This window comes from Sciurus carolinensis, chromosome 5 (genome assembly GCF_902686445.1).
Source record: "Sciurus carolinensis chromosome 5, mSciCar1.2, whole genome shotgun sequence".
Taxonomy (NCBI): domain Eukaryota; kingdom Metazoa; phylum Chordata; class Mammalia; order Rodentia; family Sciuridae; genus Sciurus; species Sciurus carolinensis.
The window spans coordinates 162,899,711-162,922,571 of NC_062217.1; the positions used below are offsets into that span (position 1 = coordinate 162,899,711).

The 22,861-nt window shown below is 35.0% G+C and overlaps 1 protein-coding gene across 1 annotated transcript in view; it reads left to right on the plus strand.

The window, feature by feature from the left end:
- The window catches only part of Ccdc172 (coiled-coil domain containing 172), a 69,425-nt gene that overhangs the window by 23,053 nt on the left and 23,511 nt on the right, over positions 1–22,861 (plus strand). The window contains exons 3-4 of the mRNA XM_047552004.1: positions 5,157–5,273; positions 6,656–6,821. Coding sequence (XP_047407960.1) covers positions 5,157–5,273; positions 6,656–6,821 — 283 coding nt within the window. The remainder of the gene's footprint in view (positions 1–5,156; positions 5,274–6,655; positions 6,822–22,861) is intronic.

Genomic DNA, 22,861 nt, shown 5'->3' on the forward strand with positions numbered 1-22,861 from the left:
ATAGCCACAATAATTGGATCCTAATTGGAACAAGTAATACTTATTTTAAGTGTGTATACTATTTCAAAGTATACTGTCATGTATATTTGAAAAGAACAAATAAAAGTAAAAAATATATCAGCAATTCACACATACAGAAAGAAGGCTTTGCAAAGACTGGAGGAGGAATTGTGTGTTGTTTGAGGAATAACAAAGAGGTCAGTGGGACTGGAAGGGAGTGAGTGAGGAGAAGGCTAGTTGGAGACATGTCTGGAGAGGGAATGGGTGCAGATCATGGGATGCCTGATAAACCATTGTAAGGACATATTTCCTAATATTGAATCTTCCTTACCATATTAGCCTTACTATGTCTAAGTGAGTTATTCTTTAAGCATTGCATCTGTAGTTTAGCAACATTTAATAAGGTTTAAAAGGAACAAAACTCAACATCTGCCATTGATAAAGTATTCATTGATGTATCCTAATGTTTAAAATGCCTTTTATCATGGTTGTAACAACCACATTCTTTTCCTCAGTTGTTATGATTTTTAGAATGTAAAATCTACACAACTTTTTTTTAATGTAAAGTGTTTAATCAGCAAAATGTCAATTCCTTAAGGCTGAGATTATTTTTAATAAACAGTCACAACAAACAACAATGAATACCTCTGTATTTTTGCTTACTTGGACCCAAACATTCATTTAAAATCAGTCATTTTCAGTTTTCAAGTTCTTCTGATAGAAACACTCCTAAAGGCACCCAGACTAAAGGAGCAGTGAAGAGTCACAAATCATGCCTTTGTTGGAAACTCTCCTTGACCAGGTAAGTCAGCTCACTGGGAGAACTATAAGCTTTGTTTAAAAATCAAATATCCCAAGAGGAATAAAACAGGTAAAGGAAAAATATCTTTATTGCTGAGAGAAGCAGAATTGACCAGAGAGTTGGCACTGCTATAAATTAAACTTCTCCAGAACAGCAATGTTTTCTGACAAAGCTTGGCCTTTTGATTCTAGAATGCAACTTTAAGACTGCATGCAGATATTTTCATTTCTAGTCAGAGGACAGAGGGAGATGAGAGAAATTTGTATTCCTGCCACTAGGAACTTGCCACTCTTCTTTATATCGTTTATAGCCCCTTGGAATCTTGGGGTAACTTAGGAGGTGGAAGTTGAAGCTACCATGAACATGATAGTGCCTCAGTTCAAACCTCATTCAGAGAAATATGTTTAGAATTGTTTTCTGTGGCACAATTTCCTATCTCTTGTTACCTTCTCTTTTCTGATCCTCCCCATCAAGTTTGTAACAAGAGAGATTTCTAATGATATTCTGTGAAATGACTATCTTTTGATCTCATCAGTATACTCAGGGTTATATTTTTATATATATTTGAATTTTACACATTGGTGGGTCTAGTTTTCAAACAGGACAATGAAAAACAAGAAGTTGGGTTAACAGAACAAAAGGAACAATATAAAACATGTTCAACAAATAGGTGGCTATGAAAAGCTATTTTATTTTCTAAGATTTAACTTGTCAGAGAGGAATGGGAAAAGATACAAATGTTTTTGTCCCTTTAGTTTCTTTAAAATGTGAAGACTCTATATTATTAGAATAAGGCCTCATCTAGCTTCTACCACCTTAACCTATTGATGTCTCTCAGCAATGAAATTCAGCACATTGGAGGCTTTTGTTTTCCTGCTCCTAATGATTTCAGCTTCCCAAACTCCTGTCATTTTCTTTTATGCTATTTCCCATGCTTGCCAAGACCTTTTTGTATTAAGCGTTTTGATCATGATATATTGTAAAATTGTTACTGTAATTTGAAGTTATTGACTCTTTAGGTCTTGATGGAAAGCTGAAAATGTAGAAGTAAAAGATAAAGATAAATATAGAAAGTCAAAACAGAGATTAATAGTAAAAATAAATCCAAAGAAATAGACAAGACTTCAAAATGGATAATTAACATAAAATTTTAGAGATGAGGAAAGCTATAGATATTCCCTTTTTATTAATCTTTTGATTAGTTGTCTACTTTTTAGTTTTTGGTATACAGGTTTCATTTTTCAGGTTATGATAATACTATTGTGCCAATACATCATATAACTATTAATTGATATTCTTCCCTTTTAAGAAAAGACAGGGCTGGGGAGATAGCTCAGTTGGTAGAGTGCCTGCCCCGCAAGCACAAGGCCCTGGGTTCAATCCCCAGCACTGAAAAAAAAAACCAAAAACTTTGTTTATAAACTATCAGTAATGTGAAGAGAGAGCCTACAGAGTGGGAGAAAATCTTTGCCACTCATACTACAGATAGAGCACTAATTTCCAGAATCTATAAAGAACTCAAAAAACTCTACACCAAGAATACAAATAATCCAATCAACAAATGGACTAAGGAAATGAACAGACACTTCACAGAAGAAGATGTACAAGCAGTCAACAGATATATGAAAAAATGTTCAACATCTCTAGTAATAAGAGAAATGCAAATCAAAACTACCCTCAGATTCCATCTCACCCCAATTAGAATGGTTATTATCAAGAACACAAGCAACAATAGGTGTTGGCGAGGATGTGGGGAAAAAGGTACACTCATACATTGCTGGTGGGGTTGCAAATTGGTGTAACCACTCTGGAAAGCAGTATGGAGATTCCTCAGAAAGCCTGGAATGGAACCACCATTTGACCCAGCTATCCCACTCCTTGGCCTGTACCCAAAGGACTTAAAATCAACATACCACAGAGATACAGCCACATCAATGTTCATAGCTGCTCAATTCACCATAGCCAGATTGTGGAACCAACCTAGATGTCCTTTAATTGATGAATGGATAAAGAAACTGTGGCATATATATACAATGGAATATTACTCAGCCATAAGAATGATAAAATTATGGCATTTGCAGGCAAATGGATGAAATTGGAGAATATCATGCTAAGTGAGATAAGCCAATCTCAAAAAAGCAAAGGACAAATGATCTCGCTGATAAGCGGATGAGGACATAATGGGGGGTGGGAGGGGTTAGTGTTAGGGTTGGGGTTAGGTTTAGGGTTAGGGTTAGGGAGGGGGGCAAGAATGGAGGAAGGAAGGACTGTATAGAGGGAAAAGATGGGTGGGTGGGGAGGTGGGGAAGGGGGAAAAATGACAGAATGAATCAAACAACATTGCCCTGTGTAATTTTATGAATACACGAATGGTATGCCTTTACTCCATGTACAGAGAATCAAAATGTATCCCATTTGTTTACAATAAAAAAAAAGAAAAGACATGAATGCAGTGGGAATTTTTAGCTCTTAGTGTTGGTCACTGAAACAAAGCTTCCTAATTTATGAGTTCTAAAAATGTTTCTGAATTTAAATCATAAGTTTGCTTAAGTTCCATTTAAAAATATATTTATTTGATATGTAATATTTTCTTCACTGTCAGGTTTTGACACAGGTCTTTTGTAAGCAACAGGATTAGAATTCAAGAATTTTAATTCTGAAAGGCATAGTATTTCAAATACCTCAGTAGATTAAATCAAAGTATGTCCACACCCAGTATTTGGTCTCTGAAGCATTTTTTGTGGGCAGTCATTGTTGCTGTATATTTATGTATATAACATATATATGTAGTAATTTTTACACTCACATGCACACAGTTTTATTCCAACTTTTAAAAGTGGCATCTCCTGAGACATGAATATATAAATTGTGTGTGTGTATTTTTGTTTGTCCTTGTTTTCAATTTCTATATGATTTGGTAGATTTAGACACAAGTTTTCTAATTTCTGTCTTCTTAGATAGTAAAATAGTAAAATACCTTATTTTTCTTCCCCCAATTTTTAGAGTATAGTCTCAATTCCTTTGATCATGTTAAATGTTCCTCCCTAATCTTTCTCTCTCATGTGTTTCTTAAAATAGGGTTGATGAGGATGGTACCAAGTACTGTAGTGTAGGCAGATGTGCTGTGAGCTTATATAAATGTAAGATCATATTTTCTATTTTATTTCAGCCAACATTTCTTTTTAAAAATGCCAATATTTTTAGAACTTTTAGGCATAATATTTCAAAATGTCTTTCAAGCCAACTCTTTGCCTCTGGACTAGACTATTCCTAGGCTCTTTACTATTCAATATCTTCTGGGACAGAGATTTCACAACCTGCCTCTCACCTTGAGAAAGTTCTTATAACTAACATAAATCTTGCTTTCTGCAATTTAGTTGAATTTATATCTTTTTTCTTTTCTCTGTAGAGATGGGAACAGTCCATCTGAAGTGATACTTTCTTATGAGGGCCAAACTGAATACTACAGAAAAACTATTTTTAGTGCAGCATCATTTTTAACTTTTACATATCAAAACTCCCTGGCTTTTATTTCAATATTTGCCTCAGGAGATGCCATTTTTAAAAGTTAAATGAAATAATAGTTACATATCTATTATTAATGTTTAGTGTATCTTTTTCTGCTTAGAACCAAATGAGGTACTAAATTAAAAAATGAGTTCCTATGGGGAAGAGGAAATAGAAAAAAGGACAGATCCTTTCCCCAACACCATTGAGATACATCTCAGTTTGATTGTTTTTAGGGAAAAACTATTGATTGAATGCCTAAAGTAGGAGATGGGGCCTTCAGATCGTACCAGCTTAACAGCATTGCTAATCAACTGTTATAGGCTCTGAAAATAAAAGTGATCTTGAAAAATCCCGCCAGTAAAATTTAAAATGAGTTCTCAAAATCTGTTTGAGGAATTTAACAGGTCTATGTTTTATTTGATGTAATTATAGTCATGGGATTGGGGTTTTACCTGTGTTTTATAGATTTTATCTGTTATATAAATGCTTTATTCATCCATTATTAGTTGTAAGAATTGAAACTTGTTCTTTAAAACAAGATGTCTTGAAGCAGATTTCAATGTGTATAGTCAAAAGCTTTAGTACCTAACCTGAGAACTGTGCTAGGTTTGAAGAGGAAGAAAACACATTCCCTGCCCTCAAGGAGCTAATGGTCTTACTGGTAGAAGTGATTATAAAAGTATAATTATGTAGTACTTATAGCATATGTACAGTAAGATGTTTAATGCAAATTTTATTTTGCAAAGATTAATATGGAAAATGTTTTATACTATGTATATCTGTTCTATTAGCATAGATACCCTAAAATATCTAATAGTTTCATTCTGATTTCTGTACTTTGAAGGTTCAGCAGTTTTCTGAAAAAGCCTTCCTCTTACAGCTTTTGAAAACTCGTGAAAATGCTTTAGAAAGACAGTGCAGTGAAATCACAAACCAAAGGAGTGTGCTTCTCCAAACCTTTGTAAGTCTCCAACCACTTAGAAAAATCTGTTTCAATAACCATGTCAAGAAGTATTTCGATATACTTAGGTGTACTTTTAGAAAATTATCCATATGCATATTGGCAGATAGTACTATTCAGATAAGTAAAAAGTATTAAGTGCTATTTAAAACCAATTGGTAGAGTAATATAGCTTGAAAGAGATCTATTGGCAAGGATGTAGCAGAAATTATTTGCAATTGTAATAAGCTTAAAGGAAAGAGTGCAACTGATTTGAATTGCTCGGCTTTGAGACATTGGTTTTAAGGTTTTTGAAAGGTAGAAATGTTCATTCTTTAGGCACGTTTATAGATATGAGTGAAAGGATGGGTATTTTTATCTTTTTATCTAAAGTCAGAGGTAACAAACCGAAAAGTAGTTTTGAATGCCAGTGTGTTTGGAGATGTGACTTGTGATTAGTTGACATTTTAAAGAGAGAAAATACATTTAAAGATATTAAAAGTACAGGTCAAAAGTCAGAACCAAGAGATTTGATGGTTTTGAATGACAAGTCCAGATTCTAAATGTGGCTTATAATTATTTGATAAATCTTAAGAGAAGATAGAAAATAGAATCTAAAAATGTTTGAATTCTAACATTGTCAAAAAGTTTAGGGTTTTGTGTTGTCCAAAGTTTTGGTAATTCACTTTCCATACTATGTGTAAAATGTTAGTGTTGCTTTTGAAGTCAAATATGTAATTTTGCTTTCATCAATCTACATTTTAAAAAGTTTTCTTGACCAGGTACTGTGGTGCTTGCCTATAATCCCAGCAACTAGTAGGCTGAGGCAGGAGAATTGCAAGTTCAAAGTCAGTCTAAGCTACTTAGTGAGGCCCTGAACAAGTGAGACCCTGTCTCAAAATAAAAAATAAGAAAGTCTGGGAATGTGGCTCAGCGGTTCAGTGCTCCTGGGTTCAATCAATCCCTGGTACAAAAAAAAAAAATAGTTTCCTTGGATGTTCTTGTCTGTTTCTTTCTTTTCTTTTTTCCCTATAGGCATTATTCCTTTGAGTATATATTTTAATTTTCAAGTTTGGTCATTATTTTACCACCCCATTTTATATTGTAGTGCCAAAATGGCATGTGTGATCATAAAGTTTAATTTTATAAATAAACAGAGGTATAATGATGAATAGTAGAATTTCTACGTAAGGATAAATCTTTCATCTGAAGATAGTTTGTTGTTACTATTTAATAATTTCAGTTTTTTAACAATATAACTAGTGGAGTAAAGCCTTGTATAATAATACCAAAAGTATTATTTTATACTTTGTTGTTAATAATTTCAGATGATTGTATTTTAAATCATTAAAGAAAAATACTGCAACCAACATCATATTTGATCTTTTATTTCTGTATTTCAGGAGTCTACAAAGAAAAGAGTGACAGAGGAGGAGGAAAAATTTATTAAGGAAATTACAGACTTCAATAATGAGTATGAAATAACAAAGAAAAGAGAACTTTTGATGAAAGAAAATGTCAAGATTGAAATATCTGACCTAGAAAACCAGGCAAACATTTTGAAATGGGGTATGAGTGCATAGTACTGCTTTATTTGTCTGGCATTAATTAAAATAACTTATTTTGAATGAATTTTCAAGAAATTTTAGCTTTTCCATAAGCAAACAGGTTACTATATAGTTTTTTTTTTTTTTTTTTTTTGGGTGCTGGGGATCGAACCCAGGGCCTTATGCTTACAAGGCAAGCACTCTACCGACTGAGCTATTTCCCCAGCCCCTGGTTTTTTTTTTTTGCTTTTAATTTTCCTAATGAATATGTATATTTTGGGGGAGGAGGTTACTAGGGATTGAACCCAGGGGTGCTTTACCACTGAGCTACATCCCTAGCCCTTTTTTTCATTTTGAGATGGGAGTCTCATTAAGTTGCTGAGTGTCTCACTAAATTCTGAGACTGGCAATCCTCCTGCCTCAGTGTCCAGAGTGGCTAGGATTACTACCACTGTACCTGGCTGTGAATATGTATTTTTTTATTTTGAGCAGTATTAAATTCTTTAGAAGTACATGTGACATTATCATTCAGTCATTCATTCACTATTAATAACTATCAACTACCTGTTATGTAATAGACACTATTCTAAGTCCTAGGACTTAGAATAAAATTTTAAAATTTAAAAGTGGAAGAACCAAATAGGTAGGCAGATATTTTAGCACAATGTGACAGAAGCAATGATAGAGGTTAGGACTGATGCTGTGAATCTTATTTTACCATCACTCCTTTATAAACCAGAAAACAATAGGTTTGGGAGAGTTTCATTTCAGGAATACTGTTATGCTGGTAATTACAACCTCTGATAAGATATTAAAATAAAGCAGTTGCCACAAAGCAGAGAGAGAGAATTAACCCATTTTGTCCTATTATCCCAGATGTACAATACTTGTAAAAATTTACATATAGTTTATACTATATGTATTAGAGTTCTCTAGAGGAACAGAATCAACAGGAAGTATGATTATAAAAGGGGATTTATTAGGTTGGCTTACACGACCAGAAGCTGGATAGTCCACAGTGGCCGTCTATAGCTAGAGAGCTGGAAGAATCAGCAGCTGCACAATCCAAGACTCAGAAGCTCCAGAACAAGAAAGATCAACAGTGCTACCCTAGTCCAAGAGCAAGGTTTCTGGAAACTACCTGGAGAATCACTGGCAGAGTCTGCTTTGGAAGAGTGAAGAAGCAAGAGTCCCATATCCTCAGACAATTGAAGCAGCAATCAAGAACCCATTCAAGAAGAACTGAGCCTGTATCTGCATCTGCTTCCTTGTTCTTCCAGCTTTTATTCCATCCTTCTGGACGGTGCTGCCCATGCATAGGGAGGGGCTCCACTTCAGTTCCTATCCCACATTCCAGTCATTCCTAGACACACCCTCATTGACACATCCAGAAGCCTCTTAATCATTGGCATCTCTTCATCCAATCAAGTTGACAATTCAAATTAACCATTATACACTATATAGCTCTATAATACATAATTATACAATAAGAATCTGATTATAATTATACTATTGATCAATATAATAACACATAAGCTATAGATTATTGTTTTCAATCTCTTTTAATATACCTGTGTCAATTTTGTTGAAATACTTGCAAAATTGAAAACTTGGGATTTAATGGGTTAAAGGAATGTTTAGGAAGAATACAAGACTTTGTCATTCATTCATGTAGACAGAAATAGAAAAAGTCAAAAATAAGCCACAGTTTCCAAACATCAGATATTCTATTATAGCATTAAATTACAGTATGTCTTCATTTAAATCAGGTTCAGTGGCAGATGAGGTTCTTTGATTATCATTCCTTATGTAATTTCTTATGTATATTTCCTCTTGATCTAAAAACCTGAATGTAAAAAAGATAATTATTCCCTCACATGTCAAATGTACTATGATGAGAGAGACATAGGTTAAGTTGGACCCAGTGGTGCACGCCTATAATCCCAGTGACTTAGGAGGCTGGGGCAGGAGGATCCTGAGTTCAAAGCCAGCCTCAGCAAAAAGTGAGGTGCTAAGCAACAACTCAGTGAGACCCTGTCTCTAAATAAAATATAAAATAGGGCTGGGGATGTGGCTCAGTGATTGAGTGCCCCTGAGTTCAATCCTTGGTACCAAAAAAACAAAACAAGACATAGGATAATTTCAAGACACACTCCTGTTTGGAAAGGGGAAAAACAGGAAAATCACAGGTTTCATTGCTCCATCACAAATCTGAAATCCAGTTACAAAAATAATGGAAGTTCCTTAATTAGAATTCAATTATCATCCTGCCCAGAAATGGTTCTCCATGTCTTAGCTCCACCCTCTGTTCTCTTGCTTCCATTCCCTGTGTCATTATTTTCTTTCTTTCTTTTGTTCTTTCTTCCTTTCCTTTCCATTTCTTTTCTTTTTATTTTTTCTTTTTTTTCAGTAAAAGATAACTTGTATTTGTAGCACCTACTTTGGTCAGCCTGCTTCTGTACTGTAGAAGATTGGGTATTCAAAAACTCCTTTTTCATTGTTTACTGTCTCTATCCATTTCATTGCAAACTTTCTATGTTCCTGATAATACAATTATCTTAAAAACTTGGTGATTCTCACATAAATCTTACTGATGTTGACTCCATTAGGAAAAACTCAAAACTACAAATTTGTTTGCTCTAAGACCTTTTATCTTTGGACTTCTACTAAAACTGCTGAGGCACAAGATCTTTTCACTTCTTTTTTTAAGTTTTTTTATTTTATTTGTTCTAATTAGTTGTACAAGACAGTAGAATGCATTTATACATTTAAATAGATCATATATTAATAGAATGTAATCTCATTTTCCCGATTATACATATTGCAGGATCACATTGGTCATGTAGTCATACATGTACATGAGGTAATAATGTCTATTTCACTCCACTATTATTCCTTCCCCGATACCCCTTTCCCTCCCTTCACACTCCTCTGCCTAATATAAAGTAGCTGTATTCTTCCTTATCCATCTCCCCTAATTGTGAATTAGCTTCTGCATATCAGAGAAAACATTTGGCCTTTGGATTTTTGGGTTTGGCTTATTTCACTTAGCATAATATTCTTTAACTCCACCCATTTACCAGCAAATGCCAGAATTTCATTCTTCTTTAAAACTGAGTAATATTCCATTGTATATATACATATGCCACATTTTCTTTATCCATTCATCCAGCAAAGGGATCTAGGTTGGTCCTTTAGCTTCTTAATGGCCCTTTGGTTTGACTGGTTCTCTGCAGCATCCCCCTGGATTTTTCTGAAATCAAAGCTAAAGGTTTTAAATATACATCTTAGGTTTTGTCTTTAGACCATGGTTTCCTAAGAATGCTGTGGGTTTTATCTTTACCTTCAAACCATCTCTTTTTTATGCTTTTTATTTTTTATTTGTTCTAATTAGTCATACATGACAGTAGAATGCATTTATGCACTTGAATATATCATACATAAATGGTGTATAATTTCTCATTTTTCTGATTGTACATGTTGTAGAATCACATTGGTTATGTAGTCATATATGTACATAAGATAATAATGTCTGTTTCATTCTCCTATCTTTCCTATCCCCATATCCCCTCCCTTCCCTTCACCCCCCTCCATTCACTCCCCTCTATGTCATAGTATAAAGTAACTCTATTCTTCTTGAGTGCCTCCCCGCTTATTGTGAATTAGCATCAGCATATCAGAGAAAACTGTTGTCCTTTGGTTCTTTGGGATTGACTTACTTCACTTAGCATTATATTCTCCAATTCTGACCATTTACCAGCAAATGCCATAATTTAATTCTTCTTTAAAACTGAGTAATATTCCATCAGATATAAATACTACATTTTCTTTATCCATTCATCTATTGAAGGGGTACCTAGGTTGGTTCCATAGTTTTAGCTATTATGAATTCAGCTGCTATAAACATTGAAGTGGTTGTGTCACTGTCATATGCCATTTTTTAAAAGTACTTGGGTGTAAACCTAGAAGTGGGATGACTGGGTTAAATGGTGGTTCCAGTCCAAGTTTTCTGAGGAATCTCCATACTGCTTTCCATAGTGGTTGCACTAGTTTGCATTCCAACCAGCAATGTATGAGTGCACCTTTTTCCCCATATCCTCACCAACATTTATTGTTGCTTGTATTCTTGATAATTGCCATTCTGACTGGAGTGAGGTGAAATCTTAGTTTTGATTTGCATTTCTCTAATTGCTCGAAATGTTGAACATTTTAAAATATTTGTTCATTGATTGTATTTCTTCTTCTATAAAGTGTCTGTTCAGTTCTGTAGCCCATTTATTTATTGGGTTTTTTTTTTTTTTTTGGTGTTAAGTTTTTTGAGTTCTTTATATATCCTGGACAGTAATGCTTTATCTGAGGTGTAGGTGGTAAAGATTTTCTCCCAATCTGTAGGTTCTCTCTTCACATTATTGATTGCTTCTTTTTCTGAGAAGAAACTTTTTAGTTTGATACCATCCCATTTATTGATTCTTGATTTTACTTCTTGTGCTTTAGGGATCTTGTTAAGGAAGTCAGGTCCTAGGCTGACATGGTGAAGATTTGGGCCTACTTTTTCTTAATAATAGTTGCAGGGTCTCTGTTCTAGAGTCTAAATATTTGATCTACTTTGAGCTGAGTTTCATGCAGGGTGAGAAATAGAGGTTAAATTTCATTGTGTTACATGTGGCTTTCCATTTTTCCCAGCACCATTTGTTGAATAGGCTCTCTTTTCTCCACTGAATATTTTTAGCACCTTTGTCTAGTATGAGATAATTGTATTTTTGTGGGTTTGTCTCTCTGTCTTCTATTCTGTACCATTGGTCTGTGTGTCTGTTTTGGTGCCAATACCATGCTGTTTTTGTTACTGTAGCTCCATAGTATAGTTTAACGTGTGGTATTGTTATGCCTCCTGCTTCACTTTTCTTGCTAAGGATTTCTTTGGCTATTCTGGGTCTCTTTTCCAAATGAATTCCCATGATTGCTTTTTCTGGTTCTGTGAAGAATGTTGTTGGGATTTTAATAGGAATTGCATTAAATCATATAGCATTTTTGGTAGTATGGCCATTTTGTCAATATTAATTCTGCCTGACCAGAAGTATGGGAGGTCTTTCCATCTTTTAAGATTGTTTTCAATTTCTTTGTTTAGTGTTCTGTAGTTTTCATTATAGAGTTCTTTCACCTCTTTTTTACATTGGTTCCCAAGTATTTAATTATTTTTGAAGCTATTATGAATGGGGTAGTTTTAAAACAATAGTGCACCATAATCAAGTGGGGTTCATCCCAGGGATGCAGGGTTGGTTCAACATATGGAAATCAATAAATGTAATTCATCTTATCAGTAGACTAACAAACAAGAATCAGATGATCATCTCAATAGATGCAGAAAAAGCATTTGACAATTACAGCACCTCTTCATGTTCAAAACACTAGGAAACCTAGGGATAGTAGGAATATACCTCAACATTGTAAAAGTTATATATGCTAAACCCAATGCCAGCATAATTCTAAATGGAGACAAATTGAAAGCATTCCCTCTAAAAACTAGAACAAGACAAGTGTGCTCTCTCACCACTTTTATTCAACATTGTCCTTGAAACTCTAGCCAGAGTAATTAGACAGATGACATGATTCTATATTGAGAAAAAACAAGAAATTCCACCAGAAAACTTCTAGAACTAATAAATAAATTCAGCAAAGTAGCAGTATATAAAATCAACAACCCTAAACCAAACATGTTCCTATATAATAGCGGTGAATCCACTTAAACCATGTCTTAATGGCAAGAATCCTAGAGCAGAGGAATCTCATAAAAAGCCTACTACAGGTGTTTATTTTAATTCTGAGGATAATTAATATAGAAAAAATAAATACAAAAATTCATAGCTAAAAGGACAGTACATAAATTAAAAAGGAACCTTAAGAAATGTTTATGTAGTCTGAATGAAAGTGGGAAAGGGGAACATAGGAACAAAACCCACAGAGGATAGATAGAAATAATAAAATGGTAGAACTAAATCCATCTTTATCAATAATTAAATTGTTACTGGACTAATCACTACAGTCAAAAGGCAGAGCTAATCAGAATAATACAAAGACTCAACTCTACTGCCTATAAGAGAGTCTAAAGAAATTTTAAGGAAACAAAGAGGTTGAAACAAAATGGTGAAAATAATTCATTTAAACAATTACCATACAAAAGCTAAAAGGGCTATATTAATATCAAATGTAATTGAATTTAAGATAAAGAATTTTACCAAAAATAAGGAGGGGAATTTTATAATGAAGAAAAGGTCAATTTTTATTAAGTCGAGTAGATTGAAATCATGCATCCTATATCCTCAAGACATAGGGAGTAAATTAAAAATCAGTAACAACAAAATATCTAAGAAAACACTAAATATTTGGAAAGTAAATACAATACTTGCAAATAATTCTTGGACCAGGGTAAAATCAAAAGCAACTTATGAAATATTTTTAACTGAGTGATAGTACAGACAAAACATCAAAATTTCATAATTAAAGCAGTGCTTGGAGGTACATAGGTAGTTTTTAATGCTTAATTTTATATTAGTAAAAAGAAAAATGGTGAACAACAATATAAAGTTTTACGTGATGAAGCTAAAGAAAAGCAAACCAAACCAAAATGAAAAGAAGTGAATTAAAAAACTAAAATGGAAATTAAAGGAATAGAAAACTGGAAAAATTAGAAAAAGTTTGCACTCCCTCAAACCAAGGTATTATGTCACTAGCTTAAGAACAGGAATGTCGAGCACTGGAACAGGAAAGTACACAAATTGTCATGCATAGTGGTCAATTGGTTTTCAACAAAGATGGCATGGCAATCAAGTGGGGGAAGGTAGAGTCTTTTTCAATAAGTGATGCTGGAACAGTTGGACATCTATTGTACATTAATGATGATCTTTGACTCTTACTATGTTCCATATTAAAAATTAACCCAAAATGGACTTATATCTAAACATGAAAACAAATTACAAATCTCCCTGAAGAAAACTGGATAGAAAATCTTTGCCACCTTGTAACAAGAAATGATTTCTTAGATGGACATAAGAAACATAAACCATGAAAGGAAAAAAAAAACTATATTGGATTTAAAATAAATTGAAAAAAATACTTAAGGAAAAAAAAAACAAACCATGAACTTGGAGAAAATATTTACAATACATGTCTGCCAATGTTCTGTTACCTACAATATCATGAACTCTTGCAATGTAAAAATAGGAAGACAACAAAGCCAATTATAAAAGGGACAAAATAGTTTAACTTTACAATAGAGTACCAGTAGTAATCAGTGTGAACAGATACTCAATATTCTAGCCACTAATGAAAGTAAAACCACAATGAGATATCACTGTATATTCTTTTAATAAAAATTTTAAAAACTGATGAAACGAAGTATTGACAAGAATATGGAACATCTGAAACTCATATGGTAGTGATGAAAACATAAAATAAATGGCATAGTTGCTTTGGGACATTTTAAAATATTAATTATACATTTACCATATAACCCAGTCACTATACAACTAGATAATCCAGAGAAATGAAAAGAATGTCCACACCATTATTAGCAACTTTATTCACAATAGACAAAAATCAAACATAATTTAAATATACATTAAGAGGTGAAAGGATAGCCAAAATTGGCATGTCCATGCAGAATATTCAGCAATAAAATGACAAATCTGACATATAACATGGGTGAATCTAAAGGTAAATGGTGAGTAAAAGAAGCTAGGCACACTGCAAACTAATTTATAAGAATAAGCAGATAGTTGATTTCCTGGACCAAAATCAGTGCAAAGCGTCACAAGAAATCTTGGGTGGGTACTGTTTGTGGGAGTGGTTTCACAGGTATAAATGTCTGTCAGACTCATGGAATTGTACGCTTGAAAGGGATTTGCTTTATGCAAATTATTCCTTCATCAAATTGAAAGGAAAAAAAAGTCCATGATATTGCAAATACTGTTGGAATCCTCTGTGTCTTTTTTCTTCAGAAAGATATAGTTAATAGATTTGCTTCCGTGGTATCTGATGCTGTTGGTTCTTTATATTTCCAGAAGATCTGTCTCTATGTATACCATGGCATTTTTGTATCAAATTTAATCTCCATCATGACAGGAACTTTGTTTTGTTTAATGCCCCATCTTCACCAGTATGAATGAAATAAGTTGGTAACTGATTCAGAATGAGAGATATATTCTCTTGCTTCATATGAATGAGATACAGAGATCATGTAAGAAGTAGACCTAACCTGAACTAGGTAGTTAAGACTTCTCTGAGCAAGTGAACTTCATACTGTGATCTGAAGGATGACATTGATTAGTCACATTAAAGATTTAAGTGTAGATGTTGATTAGATATAGATGTTGAATATTTAAGTCAAGAATTCAAGACAGGTGTCTAGGCTGAAGTTATTAAATTTTAGGAATCCCTAGGGAGAGTGTATTGAAATAAAAAGAACAAAACTCTGAGGAAGATCAGGATTTTCAAGGCAAAAGAGCAAGAAAGTCAGCAAGGAGTCTGGAAATGAGCTTGAAGAAAGATGGGCAGGATATATTACATTGTGAATTCAGTGTTACCTAGTGGAGAGTTTTTTTTTTAATTTATTTTTATTGTAAACAAATGGGATACATGTCTTTTCTGTTTGTACATGGAGTAACAGCATACCATTTGCATATTCATACATTTATATAGAGTAATGATGTTTGATTCATTCCGTTTTTTCCTTCCCCCCTCCCACCTCTCTTTTCCTTCTATATAGTCACTCCTTCCTGCATTCTTGCCTCCCTCCCACCCCCCATTATGTGTCATCATTCACTTATCAGTGAGATCATTCGTCTTTTGGATTTTTGAGATTGGCTTATCTCACTTAAAATGATATTCTCCAATTTCATCCATTTGCCTGCAAATACCATAATTTTATTATTCTTTATGGCTGAGTAATATTCCACTGTATATATATACCACAGTTTCCTTATCCATTCGTCAATTGAAGGGCATCTAGGTTGGTTCCACAGTCTGGCTATTGTGAATTGAGCAGCAATGAACATTGATGTGGCTGTATCTCTGTAGTATGCTGATTTTAAGTCCTTTGGGTATAGGCCGAGGAGTGGGATAGCTGGGTCAAATGGTAGGTCCATTCCAAGTTTTCTAAGGAATCTCCATACTGCTTTCCAGAGTGGCTGCACTAATTTGCAGTCCCATCAGCAATGTATTAGAGTACCTTTTTCCCCACATCCTCTCCAACACCTGTTGTTGCTTGTAGTCTTGATAATTGCCATTCTAATTGGGGTGAGATGGAATCTGAGGGTAGTTTTGGTTTGCATTTCTCTTATTACTAAAGATGGTGAACATTTTTTCATATGTTTGTTGATTGCTTGTAGATCTTCTTCTGTGAAGTGTCTGTTCATTTCCTTAGCCCATTTGTTGATTGGGTTATTTGTATTCTTGGTGTAGAGTTTTTTGAGTTCTTTATAGATTCTGGAAATTAGTGCTTTATCTGAAGTATGAGTGGCAAAGATTTTCTCCCACTCTGTAGGCTCTCTCTTCGCATTGCTGATAGTTTCCTTTGCTGAGAGAAAGCTATTTAATTTGACTCTATCCCAGTTGTTGATTCTTCCTTTTATTTCTTGTGCTATGGGAGTCCTGTTAAGGAAGTCTGATCCTAAGCCAACAAAGTGAAGATTTGGACCTACTTTTTCTTCTATAAGATGCAGTGTCTCTGGTCTGATTTCAAGGTCCTTGATCCATTTTGAGTTGAGTTTTGTGCAGGGTGAGAGATAGGGGTTTAATTTCATTCTGTTGCATATGGATTTCCAGTTTCCCAGCACCATTAGTTGAAGAGGCTATCTTTTCTCCATTGCATATTTTTGGCACCTTTGTCTAGTATTAGAAAATTGTATTTATTTGGGTTTGTGTCCATGTCCTCTATTCTGTACCATTGATCTATCTGTCTATTTTGGTGCCAATACCATGCTGTTTTTGTTACTATTGCTTTGTAGTATAGTTGAAGTTCTGGTATTGCGATACCCCCTGTTTCATTCTTCCTGCTAAGGATTGCTTTAGCTATTCTGGTTTTCTTATTCTTCCAGATGAATTTCATGAATGCTTGCTCTATTTCTGTAAGGTACATCATTGGGATTTTAATTGGAATTGCATTGAATCTGTATAGCACTTTTGGTAGTATGGCCATTTTGACAATATTAATTCTGTCTATCCAAGAACATGGGAGATCTTTCCATCTTCTAAGGTCTTCCTTAATTTCTTTCTTCAATGTTTTGTAGTTTTCATTGTAGAGATCTTTTACCTCTTTGGTTAGATTGATGCCCAAGTATTTTGTTTTTTTTTTTTTTTTGAGGCTATTGCAAATGGGTTGTTTTCCTCATTTCCCTTTCAGCTGTTTCGTCGCTTGCATATAAAAATGCTTTAGATTTATGCGTGTTGATTTTATAGCCTGCTATTTTGCTGAATTCATTGATGAGGTCTAGAAGTTTTCTGGAGGAGGTTTTTGGATCCTCTAAATATAGAATCATGTCATCTGCAAATAGTGACAGCTTAAGTTCTTCTTTTCTAATTCATATCCCTTTAATTTCTTTAGTCTGCCTAATTGCTCTGGCTAGAGTTTCAAGGATAATGTTGACTAGAAGTGGTGAAAGAAGACATCTCTGTCTTGTTCCCATTTTTAAAGGGAATGGTTTCAGTTTTTCTTCATTAAGAATGATGTTGGCCATGGGCTTAGCATAAATAGCCTTTACCATGTTCAGGTATGTTCCTACTATCCCTATTTTTTCTAGTGTTTTGAGCATTAAGGGGTGTTGTATTTTGTTGAATGCTTTTTCTGCGTCAATTGAAATAACCAAATGATTCTTATTCTTAAGTCTATTGACATGATGGATTACGTTTATTGATTTACGAATGTTGAACCATCCTTGCATTCCAGGGATGAACCCCACTTGATCGTGGTGCACAATTTTCTTAATATGTTTTTGGATACAGTTTGCCAATATTTTGTTAAGGATCTTTGCATCTATATTCATCAAGGATATTGGTCTAAAATTTTCTTTCCTTGATGTGTCTTTTCCTGGTTTGGGTATGAGGGTGATATTAGCTTCATAGAATGAGTTTGGTAGGGTACCCTCCTTTTCTATTTCCTGGAATATTTTGAGAAGTATTGGAATGAGTTCTTCTTTGAAGGTCTTGTAGAACTTGGCTGAGAATCTGTCTGGTCCTGGGCTTTTCTTGGATGGTAGGTTTTTAATGGCTTCTTCTATTTCATTGCTTGATATTGATCTGTCTAAATTGTGTATGTTCTCCTGGTTCAGTTTGGGAGGAGTGTATGTCTCTAGAAATTTGTCAATGTCTTTGGTAGTTTTCTATTTTGTTGGAATACAGATTTTCAAAAGTAGCTTCTCATTATGTTCTGTATCTTAGTGGTGTCTGTCGTGATATTTCCTTTTGCATCATGTATTTTAGTAATTTGAGTCTTCTCTCTCATTCTCTTTGTTAGTGTGGCTAAGGGTTTGTCTATTTTGTTTACTTTCTCAAAGAACCAACTTTTTGTTTGTCAACTTTTTGAATAGTTCCTTTTGTTTCAATTTCATTGATTTCAACTCTAATTTTAATTATTTCATGTCTTCTACTACTTTTGCTGTTATTTTGTTCTTCTTTTTCTAGGGCTTTGAGCTGTAATGTTACGTCATTTAGTTGTTGACTTTTCATTCTTTTCTGGAATGCACTCCATGCAATGAATTTTCCTCTTAGTACCACTTTCATAGTGTCCCAGAGATTTTGATATGTTGTATCGTCATTCTCATTGACCTCTAAGAATTTTTTAATCTCCTCCCTGATGTTTTTTGTTATCCATGTTTCATTCAATAGCATATTATTTAGTCTCCAGGTGTTGGAGTAATTTCTCTTTTTTATTTTGTCATTGATTTCTACTCTCAGTCCATTATGATCTGATAGAACACAAGGCAGTATCTCTATATTTTTGCATTTCCTAAGGGCTGCTTTGTGGCATAACATATGATCTATTTTCGAGAAGGTTCCATGTGCTGCTGAGAAGAAAGTGAATCCGCTCGTCGATGGATGGAATATTCTATATATGTCTATTAAGTCTAGGTTATTGATTATGTTATTGAGTTCTATGGTTTCTTTGGTTGGCTTTTGTTTGGAAGATCTATCTAGTGGTGACAGTGGTGCATTAAAGCCACCCAGAATTATTGTGTTGTGGTCTATGTGATTCCTGAAATTGAGAAGGATTTGTTGGATGTACAGGGATGCACTGTTGTTTGGGGCATAAATATTCACTATCGTTATGTCTTCCTGATTTATGGTTCCCTTAAGCAGTATGAAATGTCCTTCTTTATCCCTTCTGACTAACTTTGGCTTGAAGTCCACTTTATCTGATATAAGGATGGAAACCCCCGCTTTTTTCCTGAGTCCGTGTGCGTGGTAGGTTTTTCCCATCCTTTCACCTTTAATCTGTGGATGTCTTTTTCTATGAGATGAATCTCTTGCAGGCAGCATATTGTTGGGTCTTTCTTTTTAATCCATTCTGCCAGTCTATGTATTTTGATTGATGAGTTTAGACCACTAACGTTCAGGATTATTTTTGAGATATGATTTGTATTCCAAGTCATTTGGCTTATTTTTGGTTTTTAAGTTGGCTTCGTTTCTCCTTTGAGTGGTTTTTCTCTAAGGTAGTTCCTCCCTTTGCTGACCTACATTGTTGTTTTTTATTTCCTCCTCATGGGATATTTTCTTGAGAACATTCTGTAGTGCAGGCTTTCTATTTGTAAATTATTTTAACTTTTGTTTATCATGGAAGGATTTTATTTCATCTTCAAATCTGAAGGTTAGTTTTTCTGGGTATAGGATTCTTGGTTGGCAACCATGTTCTTTCAGAACTTGAAATATGTTGTTCCAGGCCCTTCTAGCTTTTAGAGTCTGGGTTGAGAAGTCGGCTGCTATCCGTATTGGTCTCCCCCTATATGTAATCTATGCTTTTCTCTCACAGCCTTCAAAATCCTATCTTTATTTTGAATGTTAGGCATTTTCATTAATGTGCCTTGGTGTGGATCTGTTGTGATTCTGTACATTTGGTGTTCGGTAAGCCTCTTGTATTTGATTTTCCATTTCATTCTTCAAGTTTGGGAAATTTTCTGCTATTATTTCATTGAATAGGTTGTTCATTCCGTTGGTTTGTATCTCTGTGCCTTCCTCAATCCCAATAATTCTTAAATTTGGTCTTCTCATGATGTCCCATAGTTCTTAGAGATCCTGTTCATGATTTCTTACCATCTTCTCTGTTTGGGCAACTTTATTTTCAAGATTAAATATTTTGTCTTCATTGTCTGAGGTTCTGTCTTCCAAGTGGTCTAGTCTTTTGGTGATGCTTTCCATTGAGTTTTTATTTGGTTTATTGTCTCCTTCATTTCAAAGATTTCCGTTTTTTTTGTTTGTTTGTTTGTTTGTTTTTTTGAGAATCTCTATCTCTTTGTTGAAATGATCTTTTGCTTCCTGCAGGTGCTCTTTCAGCTTATTGGTATTATCATTCATTGCCTGCATTTTCTCTCTTATCTCATCCTTTGCTTCATGAATCATCTTAATCATGTATAATCTGAAGTCCTTTTCTGACATTTCTTCTAACATACCGTCATTGGATTCTATTAATATAGAATCTAGATTTGTTTGGATCATTTTCTTCTCTTGTTTTTCATGTTGTTCATGTATCTTCCCCTCTAGCAATGCACATCTGGGATATTGCAGATTTCCCCCTATAGGCTTATGGTGGCCCTATAGGTTTCCAAAACCCATTCTTTAAGGGGAGATCAATATTAGCAGTGCCCAAATCAGACACTATGCAATCCTAGACCAAAGAGCCCCTATAGGGACAATAACAAATTTGTCATAGTAAGCAAAATGAGTTCAAATATTATCTTTGGTAAAACAAACAGGTTTGCAATAAGGTCTGCAGTTTCTAATGGAGGACAAAGAGGATGCAGAGGGATGTAGAATGTGGCTGTTAATGGGATAAGAGGGATGTAGAATGTGGCTGTTAATGGGATAAGAAAAGAATATACAGAAGTTCTAGAAAATAGAAAGGGTGAGAGTGTAATCAAAAGAAATCGAATGTTAGCATGCAAAAAAGGGAGAAAGAGACTCTGAGGGAACAGGTAAACAAAAGGAAAAGAGCAAGAAAAGTAAAGAAATAAAAACTTAAATTTTTTAAAAAGGAGAAAAAAGAAAATCTACTATATAACAGTCATATACTAATGAAACCTCCCAGTGTTCAGTAGCCTGATGCATGAGAGGTACCTGACAATGAGCTTCAAGCCTCCAGCAGGCGTCGCAGGATGGAATTTGCCCCACCCAAAGATTGGAGTTATGGCTTCCAGGATTAATCAAGATGGTTGCTTTGGCTTTGAAATGTGTTGGCAAATGGGGAGCTGCAGCTCAGGGGTGGACGTGGTCAGCTGGAGGTCCTGGAGACGGGATGTGGTTGGTCCAGCAGGGGTCCTGGAGGTCCGGTGTGTTTGGTGTGGTTGTGGGATCCTGGAGTCTGGGTGCAATCAGTCAGTCTGGGGTCCTGGTGATAGGGCACAGTCAGTTGGTTTGGGGGTCCTGGCTGCAGGGAGCAGTCAGTCGATGTGAGGGTCCCAGAGGCAGGGAGTGATTGGTTGGGCTGAGGTACCCTGAGACGGGGCTCAGTCAGTCCGGCCAAGGGTCCTAGGGGCTTGGCTGTTGTCTCAAAATGGTGGCAGCCACATGTAATCAAACCTGCAGGTTCTGTAACAGTGAACTTCCAGGTGACAGCAGGTAGCCGGTGCTCCACTGGTGGTCGGTGATCAGTTTGCTGAGTGTTGTCGGACAATTGGGAGGTGAACCTCATGCGTTGGGTGATGGATAGGTGTAAGGCAGGCGATGGATAGGTGAGAGGCAGGCAAATGGCAGATGATAGATGCCTGACGATGAGCAATCTGCACTCAAAAAAGGCATCGATATGCTGGCAGACTGCAGGTCATCACAGCAGACAAATGGGGTAAACAGCAGGGGAACGATAAGTAGCAAAAACTGCCTCACCGAGAAACAGATATCCTCTGCTTGAAACCAGAGTTACGGAGCGACAAGGAATGCAGCCTCCCTCTAATCCACCATCTTGGATCTCCCTAGTGGTAAGTTTTTGAGTGATCGACCTATACTGAATGCTCCTGAGCTGTCAACCATAAAAGGAGTAAGAAGCAGCAGTTGGAGGTCAGTGATGGTCTTTAGAATAGTAGCAGATTGGGGTACTAAAAGAGGAAGGGAACATCAGTTAGTAATGGGTTGAGCAGCAGGACGAAAGGAAATTGTAACCATGAGCAAAGGCAAGTCAGATGTTTCTCTGTGGCTAATGTGGAATCTGGTAACAAGGAGATGTGAAGTCAAGGGGAAGTTTTCTAGTGAGGAAGTAGGGTCATCCTTTTTTCTTTTTTTTTTTTTTTTTTTTTGAGGTGGGTGATTATTTGCACATAATTAAATTTTGATCGGTTGGAACTAGTAGAGAAGTAGGTAGAGTTGAAGATTCAGAAATGAAGCAAAGTTGCCAGAGAAGATTAGAAATGGTGTACAGGTGGTAGGACTGATGGCAGGCAGTGTTTTGAGAATTAGTAAATGAAGTGAAAACATCTGAAAATAACCTATGTGACCCTCCATAGGGTACTCCAACTGGGTTTTTATCTCACTTTACCTTCGTGAAGATACTCATATGGTGAAATCTAATGAAATTGCTGAGTCCAATGGAAATATCTAGAACCTTAAGGCCAAATTGTGCTCCTTAATGTATTGAGCTATATTTCTTACCAAAATGATTAAAGGAGACTGCCTGTTTTCTTATATTATTTTCTTATACCATTATTAATCTGAGTATCATCAATAATTTTAGTCTTTGCCAATCTGACAAGTAAAAATATTCTTATTGATTTAATTAGCATTTCTTTAATTTTGCATGAAGTTGAATTTACTTTCCTGAATTTGCTGACCATATGTATTTCTTTTTCTGTAAATTAAAATGATTTGTCT